At 43.6% G+C, this 10,715-nt stretch overlaps 1 protein-coding gene across 1 annotated transcript; it reads left to right on the forward strand.

The window, feature by feature from the left end:
- Positions 1-477: 477 nt before the first annotated feature.
- LOC104401295 (PR domain zinc finger protein 4) lies at positions 478-8,334 on the forward strand (the record flags this gene model as incomplete). Its single annotated transcript, XM_010020924.1, has 6 exons — positions 478-617; positions 1,349-1,434; positions 2,572-2,699; positions 3,247-3,561; positions 6,034-6,202; positions 7,613-8,334. Coding segments are annotated over 6 exons (1,148 nt in total), but the record flags the coding sequence as incomplete, so codon positions are not given.
- Positions 8,335-10,715: the final 2,381 nt, after the last annotated feature.

The raw sequence follows: 10,715 nt of genomic DNA on the forward strand, positions 1-10,715 counted from the left end.
TTATAAATGTTTAATAATAAATAATATACACGCAGGAATCCCTCTGCCCATGACAGAAATACAGCTGCCTCTGGGGAGAAATGCAGAAGCTGCTTAACAATGCCCAGCAACAATTCTGGAAATTCCTGGGGATTAGGTAGGCGAAATGTAGTTACTGAAACTAGTATTTTCTGCTTCTGCAGAAAGTGCCATGAAAACCTGAATTGGTACAAGTGGCTAGGATCTTAGTTTTATAGCTTACTGGAAAGTAAATCACTTGCTTTTGACAAACAAACTAAACATTTGTAATTACAACAAAGCGGCTCCCACTAGTGTCATGTGGTGGTGGTGGTTCTTGTCTCTGCCTTAAGTGTGTTTTACACGTGAAGTAGAAGCTTTGATGATCTTATGCCTAGATATTACCCCGGAGCATTATCTCATAAACCTCCCACCTCTTTGTTATGCACAATTAGTTGTTTAAATAATTGATTTCTGCAGATTTCGGTCTTCTACTGATAGGTGTGTGGACACGAGAAACCATTCCCGTAAGGACTTGTTTTGGACCTTTGATCGGGCAGCAGAGCCATTCTCTGGAGGTGGCCGACTGGACAGACAAAGCAGCTAGTCACATCTGGAAGGTCAGCAGATGTTACAGCTCATACAGCCGGCAGGCCTGCCTTTATCTGATGAAAGTCACCACATGACACATCAGATTTAACATTATCATCCTTGCCAAAAATCAAAATTAATGCAGTTTGATTAATACTTAGTATCAGCATAGCAGAGCTGTATACTGTGTAATATGCTGGTAATCAATTCTGAAGGACAACAAACATCTTTTCTTTTAAAAGGCTGTATGTGGTTTCCATTATTTGTGTGCAGTTGCAGTAGAGAGTGTATATGAATTACGAGGTAGCACTTGTTTGTTTTGTATCCTTGTTTATTGAAAGTCCCCCCAGGTGATGAATGATTTGTTTTAGGAAAGCTGCTTTAAAGCTTTTCTTTCCCCCATCATTTCATGTTCAGAAAGTAAAATTGATCTGTATAAATAAAACATGTACTGTTTGCCCAGATACTATTATTCACAAGACTTTGCTTGTAAGAAAAGCAGCCAAATTCATTTCTGCTGGGTCCTAAAGGTGGTGTGTAGGAAGGATGCTGATAAACAGTTTTTCTAACCTCCTCGGTAGCAGAGAGGTCAAGATTCCTGTGTGAGGGGGAAAGTGAGAACAGGGCTGTGGTCTTTGCAGTGGCAATGGAGACCTCTTGGCTTGTTCTAAACATATCCTCTGTTAAAGAAAGAAGCTGGCTTTCACTGCATTTATTGCTGTGTTTTGTCCTAAGTTTGCATTTGTTTTTTTCCTGGTAGATCTACCACAACGGTGTCCTGGAGTTCTGCATCATTACAACTGATGAAAACGAATGTAACTGGATGATGTTTGTACGTAAAGCCAGGTGAGAGCCACCTGTACTGTGCTGAGTAGCTTCGAGTCTGAGCTGGGGGCTCACAGGGACTGTGCTGGAGAATGTACACTGCTGCACTGACTGCCTAGAAGGGTAATGAGCTCGGGACCAGGGAACCTTCCCGTCAGGAGTTGTGTAGGCATCTTGGACTGGTGGGGAGAATGTTACAGGGGAACCAGTACACATGCTGTAGTAAAACAGCCCCAAACCTGCCCAAACTTTGTTTCTCTTGTTCTAAAGCTTTCAACCAGGTTATTTTTATATTGGCTTACTGTGTATTAGCTTGTTTACTACCTTCCCTCTGTCCCATTCCTTTCGGATACATCTGTGAAGCTCATGTTGATGATTGTATTTTTGATTTTAATAGTTTATCATCAAAGTGTTCCTGGGTTCTCGTGGCCAAGTTCCAAGCTCTTACAGCTCATAGGAGCTGTCCCTCAGTCTTTCTGGAGCCTGCAATGAAAACTATCCAGCATTGCTCCATACTTGGTCCACTGAGAAGGCTTTCCTCTTGCTCTGTGACACGAAGTAGTTTTTCCCTGCAGTTCATTTTATTGCTGCTAAATGCAGGAGTCAAGAACTTAATGCTTGATCTCCTATTGCGGTGGGACACAGCTTTGCTGGTTTCAGGTACTGCCAACAAATATGCACAAGAAACAGCTTCAGAAGATGAATAATCATATCTTGGAAATACTTTTCAAGAGTTATTTTTGAAGCTGATTTTGCTTTAAGACTTAACTGATATTTATTTCTCCCTTATGTGTTATCTGTTTCTTAAGGGGGTTAATGTTACATATATATATATTTTCTTTTTTGGTAGTTTCTTAAGAGATCATAAACTCTCCTCTCTCAACCCACTCCAATGTCTATTAATAATTTTCTCAGTGAGATACCACAGTGGTGTGAAAAACGTATCATTTAGTGGAGCAGATTGGCTCTCAAGGTCCAGTTTTCTTTTACTTCCCTTTAATAAGGAAGGACAGAAGTGCCAGACATGAAGGGTTTTATGTCCTGACACGCACTGAGGTTCTCTCATTACTTATTTGTAGGAATTTCCTTCTTTATTTTTCTTTCAGAAAGTCATTATTTCTGGAGGGCTTTTTTTCATAACACTCATTATTGCCACAGGAACCGGGAAGAGCAGAATCTCGTAGCTTATCCTCATGATGGAAAGATTTACTTCTGCACCTCTCGGGACATCCCACCTGAACACGAGCTTCTCTTCTATTACAGTCGGGACTATGCACGACAGCTTGGTAAGTAGGTGCTCATGTTTGTTGGCTTTGCAGGGAGTACTCAGCCTGAGTTCCCTTTTCATGCCATCTCTGGGCACTGTGACTTTGGAGTGCATTATGTTCCTTCTCAGTTCCTAGTGGTGCACATCATAGTTTCCTTTTATATTCCATGACTACAGGGGTACCATCATTTGAAAGAAACATTTCACTATCTAATTCCACTGATGAGGAGTAAATTATTGTAGTTTCAAAGAAAAAGGGTTGGTTTTCTTCTGTTCATCCCTCTGGTGCGAATGGAGTTTTGCTAGCTGAAGATTTTCCCATCCTCCCCTACCTGTGCTTATGATAGGTTTGGTGGAGCTGTGCTCAAAACCATTCCAAAATTTGGCCCCCCAAAACATTAGAAACGGTCTACCTAAAAGAGCTGAAAAGCAGGCATCAGAGCCAAGAGGAACGGGGGTGAAAATCTCTGCAGCTGGTTTTGTAACCACAGACTAAGTGTAAACATGGATCACGCTCTGTTAAGCCTTGCTGTGCCTCATTAACAGTGATGCTTTTGTTCCCAAAGGTGTACCTGAACATCCAGATGTGCACATCTGCCACTGCGGAAAGGAGTGTGCTTCCTATGCGGACTTCAAGGCCCATTTGAGCAGCCATATTCATAGCCACCTCCCCAGTCAGGGGCATAGCAGCAGCCATGGACCAGGTCACGGCAAGGAAAGGAAGTGGAAGTGCTCCATGTGCCCCCAGGCTTTCATCTCCCCGTCCAAGCTCCACGTCCATTTCATGGGGCACATGGGCATGAAGCCACACAAGTGTGATTTCTGTAGCAAAGCTTTCAGTGATCCTAGCAACTTAAGGACACACCTCAAGATACACACAGGTAAGGGCTGGGGACTTTAAATAGAGATGTCTCTGCTAGTAAAACACTGGGGCAGGACTTGTTCTCTCCGATCCCTGGGCCAGTTGTCAAGGCGTAGCTTGTGCCCATGCATCTGAGCTCTAAGAAACATAAAACTGTAGAATGTTTTGGTTGGACGGGACCTTTAAAAATCATCTAGTCCAACTCTCCTGCTATGGGCAGGGACACCTTCCATTAGACCAGATTGCTCCAAGCCTTGACCATCTGGCCTTGAACACTGCCAGGGATGGGGCAGCCACAGCTTCTCTGGGCACCCTGTGCCAGCGCCTCAGCACCCTCATTGTAAAAAAATTCTTCTTTATGGTAAGGGGGCTGGAGCACCTCCCGTATGAAGACAGGCTGAGAAAGTTGGGGCTGTTCAGCCCGGAGAAGAGAAGGCTGCGTGGAGACCTCATAGCAGCCTTCCAATATCTGAAGGGGGCCTACAAGGATGCTGGGGAGGGACTCTTCATTAGGGACTCTAGTGGTAGGACAAGGGGTAATTAAACTTAAACAGGGGAACTTTAGGTTAGATATAAGGAAGAAGTTCTTCACAGTGAGGGTGGTGAGGCACTGGAATGGGTTGCCCAAGGAAGTTGTGACTGCTCCAACTCTGGCGATGTTCAAGGCCAGGCTGGACAGAGCCTTGGGCGACATAGTTTAGTGTGTGGTGTCCCTGCTCATGGCAGGGGGGTTGGAACTAGATGATCTTAAGGTCCTTTCCAACCCTAACTATTCTATGATTCTGTGATTCTATGAAATCTAAATTTCTTCTCTTTCTCTAAAACTGTTGCCCCTTGTCCTGTCACTACAGGCCTTGGTAAAAAATTGGACATCATTCCCCTCTTTCCTACCTGAATTGTTTTTATCTTAAGGTAATGGCACAAGACTGAAATTGGTGACTGGGGTCAGACTGATGTGGGTAAGGGTCAGTCAGTCACTCATCAAAACTGAATTTGGAACATGCTGTTGACTTCTGTGGTCATTTGGGTATCACTAGAGCCTTTGGGGATAAAGGGAATGTTGCCAGCAGATCAGTGAATGAGCATTAAAAGAGTTTTAAAGAAAGTGAAAGATTTTTCAGCTGTGTAAGAAGAGAAGAAATACAAAAAGCGTGGATTCAGCACAGTGTGAGGATAGGGGAGAGGGTGAAGGTCACGTACAGGCTAGCAATAGTGTGGATCTTCTTGCCTCTATTTTTTCAGTAAGGTTGAACCAACCATTGGGAATTACAGAATGCAAATCACAAAGCTGGGAAGGAAATAACACTGGGAGTTCAGTGCATTTGAGTCAAGCACAGGAAGCTGTGGGCACAGCAAAGAGGAGTTTTATTAAACTGATCAAGTACAAATACGGTATACACAACCACAGAATACTCAGTGGCAGAGGGGGTCCAGTGGTATTCAAACTTAGTCTGAATTCAGTGGTGTGCAGTGGTTTTGAACTATTTCTGGCAAAAAATAATGGAAGAACTACAGGTAAGTGGGAAAATGGGATAAAATGTAGAAGTTACCAAAGAGCCAGTGAGCTTTGTACCTGTGTTTGTTAGATAAGAGAACTTGTTTTTCTAGACAAAGGCAATGCAGGGCACCAAATGTGCCTGGGCTCCAGTAAGGCATCAGATACAGTTCCAGTGGGAGATCAGTGGACATAGGGATGTACTAGTGTACAGTAACTAAATGGCTACTAATAGGAAGGAGGCTACCATTATTTTTCCTCAAGAATTCATCTTGGATAAGCCTAGTCTTTTTAAGCGCTTGCCTCAATCTCTTTGCTGGAAAAATTACAAGCCTACTTATGATGTTTCGATATGCAGAACAGGGAGGCACAGCTGGTGTAGATAAGGAGCAGAAAGTCTATCTTATGGGAAAGGCTGACTGACCATGTGCACTGGAGGAATCAGAGGTGCTTAGAGTGAATTAGAGGAATTAGAGGTGTTACATGCCAAGTGCATAACCGTGCATCACATGAAGGGCTCAGTGGTTTGAAACAGCATCAAGTGGGGCTTTTGGCTTGGGGGCATGGGGTGGGGGACGAAAAGCTTTGGGAATGATGAAGTCAGATGCACTGGACATGGACAATTAGGTACTGGGAACAGGTCACCCAGAGAAGCTGTGGCTGCCCCATCCCTGGCAGTGTTCAAGGCCAGGTTGGACAGGGCTTGTAGACCACCTGGCCTAGTGGAAGGTGTCCCTGCCTGTGGCAGGGGGTTGGAAATAAATGATCTTTAGGGTCCCTTCCAAACCATTCTATGATTCTGTGACTGGGTTTTGCATAGCTAAATCTATAGTGTATGGTGAGTCTAAAGGAACTGCGAGAGGAAACAGGTCTTGTTCACAACAAATCTGCTTTTCTTCAGGGTAAAATGTATTTCTGGGAAGTGGTCAGGCTTGTTTGCTTACTGTATTTCTTGGGACACTGACTCAGCTTGTGGGTGTACGTATGCAATCCTAGGGCAGAAGAATTACCGCTGTACCCTCTGCGACAAGTCGTTCACCCAGAAGGCTCACCTGGAATCGCACATGGTCATCCACACCGGGGAGAAGAACCTCAAGTGCGACTACTGTGAAAAGCTGTTCATGCGGAGGCAGGACCTCAAGCAACACGTACTCACTCACACACAGTAAGTGATCCCACAGGATGTGCTGGACTGGCTAGTGCAATAAATAATGAAGCTGGACAGTCCAAGAGAGAATCTCCAGTTTGCCGATAGTTTTGACCTAGGGATTATAGGCTCATCCTCTGAAATGACAGAGAAGGCAAGCTGGACAAATTCCTTGTTACTGGCTGAAATTGTCCTATTCTACTGTTCACAGTATCTTAATGACATGGTAAATTTCAGGCATGCACCTTGTCCTGTGAAATGGCATTTTGGAGTGTTCATCATTTTGGAGAGAGGGGGTTAGTTGATTTACATTCAGTTCTCTCCTGAGAACATGACCACAGTCATAAATATTATAAATCAAAATCATAAAACTCCTCAATGTTATCCTGAGTAGCTGGTTAGTGAAGTCTTCCTGTTTGCATCTGGGGTGGGGTGCAGCCATTCCCAGCTCTTACCTCCTCCCAGGTCTCACACATGCAGGGAGATGCCCATGGTCAGGGCAGATACCCACTGCCAGGTCCTCCTACTGTTACCTCCAGGTCTTCATCTGCCCCTCAGCTCTCTGCCAGGTCAGATCTTTCCTTCAGCTGTGAGAATTTCTCCATCCTGCTTAGTTACTCCAAAGACAAGGTGTTCCCTTAAAGGCTGTTTGCCCAAAGCCTTTCCTTCTGCTTACTTTGTTTTCAGCATCTGGTTGTTGCACTCACTTGGAACTGATTGCTGCTTCTGTCATGCTGCCTAGGAGACAGGATAGTGCAGCTAGCATGAGTGAGAGGCAGACAGACAGACTTGCTTTGCTGCTTGTTCTTATGCCCAGAGCCAAGAGCACTACTGCTGGGAGGTGTTTTGCAGAGTCATCTACAGTATTTGACTGCTGCAATATGGTAAGTCTCTGCTCAGCATTTCCAGACTGAGGGTTGTTAACACTCAGCAGCTTTGTTTTCTTTATTTTTCTTTCCTCCTGCACCCATTTATGCAAGGTGGGAAGACGGGAGCCCAACCTTTCCACCATGGCAACATATATACCCTTGCCAAAACATGGAGCTCAGCCAGGGATTGGTCTTATTCAACAAACAAACAAAACCCATGTAGAATTCTTTCTTCTTCAGTTTATCATTGGGAAAGAAGAACAGTGGGTGCAAGCTAGCAGTTAACCCAAAAAGCCAGACTTTTACCAATCATGTTGGAGGGAGGAGCAGAGAAGAGGGTTGTGTGCACTGGGTGAGAAAACTGAGCAGTATTTACACTTTAGTGCTGCATTGGTGCTGTCATTTCTGGTCTGCTCTTCCTTCAAGTATGCTGAAAGTAAGATTCAGGAGGAAGACTGACCCTTTTACCCTTCATGTCACCACCCACCCTGCTATTTAATACAGGATCAGCTGCCTTGTGGCAGGAGCAGGCTGTAACTAACTTCATCATGTCTTGCAGAGAACGGCAGATCAAGTGCCCCAAGTGTGACAAGCTGTTTCTGAGGACAAATCACCTTAAGAAGCATCTCAATTCACATGAAGGAAAGAGGGACTATGTCTGTGAAAAATGCTCCAAGGCTTATCTAACCAAATATCACCTCACTCGCCACTTAAAAATATGTAAAGGCCCCACATCCAGCTTGTCAGCCCCAGAGGAGGAAGAGGAGGAGGATTCAGAGGAGGAATTAATAGACTCTATGAGGACTGAAGACTGTAGGATTAACAATGGAGTCTATTCAACTGGTGACGCCCTCTCTGGACACAAATGAAGAAAAGCGAGAGGAAATTTCCTTGGATGTTGTAACTTGGGAAGGAAAAACACCACCTTCTTTGTTTTCCCACTCAAGACCGTAGGTCAAATGAGGATTTTTCCTTCTGTTTTCATCTCCACGCTACCACCGCTTAATAAACTGTAGCCAGAACACTGAATGAGAATGGATCATGCACATACAAGAGTTGCTAAGAAGGAAATGTGAGAGGCAAGGAGACTTTTTCACACACACTGTGCATACTTCCTTTTCCAGATCACTTCAGATTAATCCATCCAGTGCCCGGATACATGACACACCTTGCATAGCCCTTTGAGTAAAGAGCCACAAACCAGAAGAAATGTAGTTGAGTGACTTCAGTGACCTGTAAGCCAACTGTCCTTAACTGCCAAAGCCATGACAATGAGAGAAATGAACAAAAAATGGTGGTGGCAGGTGATGTATTTTGCTTTTTAATACTTTTTAACTGAAGGATGTGGTTTGGTACAAAGCAAAGACTTAGCAATGCTCAGGTTTCCTTCTTAAAAAAACCCAAACAACTTCAGTTAAAGTAAAAAACCCCCATGAAATCAGCAAAATCAGCATTTGCAGACAAAGCAGTTACCCCACTACAGAAAAGCAGACATTGGCTTTTGGAGAACAGTTACTGCCTCTTCTTGCTCTGGTTCACTAGAACATGGCAGCAGGTAAAGAACTAAAAGACTGTATGGACTCAGTAAGGAGGAGGCTTACAGATGCTCAGATGGTGTTTACAGTATATATTGCTTCTCATGCTGTAAACCTTGTACCACCTAGAATGATGGGAGGGTTTGCTGCTAATACTATTTATGGAATGAAGATGTATTTTCACTTGGTTGTTTTCCTTTGAAAAAATTAAAAATGTGGCTCTTTTCTAATGCTTTTTTTTTTTAATAGTTACACATTCATAAGAAAAAAGATCCCATTTCTGACAGTGATGCTAAGAGAAGTAACACCACTTTTTTCATCACCTGTACACTGCATTTCCCAGCGAGATCCTGAGGTTCTTCAAAGCTCATAAATGGGTATTGCTTGCCCTCCGAGATCAGGAAGTGAATAAAAAGCTCCAGAAAACCAGGTTGAGGGATTTTGTTTAGGCAAGGGAAAGATGTGTTGCTTACAGTACCACAATTTCTTCCCAGAACAAAAAGCAACATCTAGAGCTACAGTGCCAATTAACACCAGAGGTAGGTAACAGAAACAACTACCCTCCAACAGCTTAACACAAAGTATTTATTTCAAAGGAAAGCTCTGGAAAACTTGCAGAGTTTCAGTGGAGAGCACTTGAACAGAGGTGGTTCTGGTACTTTCACCTTCTTCAGCTTCACAAAAGCGGTGGTTCATTTGTTGTCCACATCACGTCCTTCACTACTGCTTGGACTGCAGTATTCTTGGTTCCTGCAGAGCCATGCTAAACACCTGCCACCAGACTAGAAGCAGCTGAATTGGACTTAGAAGCAGCCACTTAACTTCAAGGAATGGGAAGGAAACTGCCAGCCCTGCCTCTTTTTCCCCATCTGCAGTTTGTACTGATACACTCTATCTATCTGCCCCACGTCACCAGGAGTTACAGTGAGCTGGGGTGGGAAGTGGTGGTAAGATCTCATCAACAACAGGCCCCAGTACTATAGCTACTTTGATACCCAGGGCCTTCTTGCAGCAGCACCACCTTAACAGACACAGGCACCTTACACTATGAAGAGAGGGAAACACATCCGAAGAGGACAGGAGTATCATTGGCCTGGGGTAAGGCGCTTGGGTGTTTTGAGTCACATTCCCATGGCAGGGGGGTTGGAACTAGGTGATCTTAAGGTCCTTTCCAGCCCTAACCTATGATTAAAGTCAGCAGTTAGGCTGATGATACTGAAAATCTTCCTCTGTGCCTTCAGGTTTCAGGAGAAATGCCTGGGAGGAGTTAGGAACATGAGTATGCAACATGGTCAGCTTTCACCAGTGACAGTGACCAGCTGAGATTCCCGCCCTTGCTTGTGTCCTGACAGCCTCTCACCTTCTTCTGAGTAGCAACCCCTTACTTCAGTTTAAATTGTCTTTCTTTATAAGTATTATTTACATTTGGAGCTTGCAGAAAAACCCAATACACCTGCAACATTAATAAGCTTCAGCTTCTCTGGAACCAGGGAAAAGATACCCTGGATCTTGATGGGATAGAGATGGGATATTTCCAGTTTGATCTGATGATCTGAGGTGTTACAAAGGCATTTCAAGATTCTACTCAGGGACTCCCAACTTACTGCCCAAGAAATACTATAGACTTAGAGAAGTTACATAGAAGAACTTTTAAAATCTGTATTAGAAATCTGTAAATCTAGTCTCAAATTAAGGATAAATTACCTATTTACACTTGTGATTAATTCAGCTTTTGGTTTTTTTATTACACAACTGCTGGTTGAAGTATTTTTCCTTATGTCCTTAGAAGATATTTACGTTCTTTGTAGTATTCAACAAACTTCTGGTAGCAGCAGAATGCTCTTCTAGTGCCTGTTTCATTTTATGTATCAAATATAGTAGACCCTGTTACAGTGATCATAATCTCAGGCAAAAAGCAAGTTATTTAATCTTTCGAAGCTGGTGAAAGAGTTGGGAACTTACTTAGAACTGCTGACAGAGCTTAACCCCATCACTGTGTTTCTTTAAGATGAAGGAGCCTGCAGACTGCAAGACACCAGAGTAATTTCTATGAACTCTCACCAAACAGGGGGGCTTGTAGCATCCACATTAATCATAGTGCCATGAACTACTTTGATGTTTGGTCCA

This window comes from Nestor notabilis, unplaced genomic scaffold (genome assembly GCF_000696875.1).
Source record: "Nestor notabilis isolate BGI_N333 unplaced genomic scaffold, ASM69687v1 scaffold10628, whole genome shotgun sequence".
NCBI lineage: Eukaryota > Metazoa > Chordata > Aves > Psittaciformes > Psittacidae > Nestor > Nestor notabilis.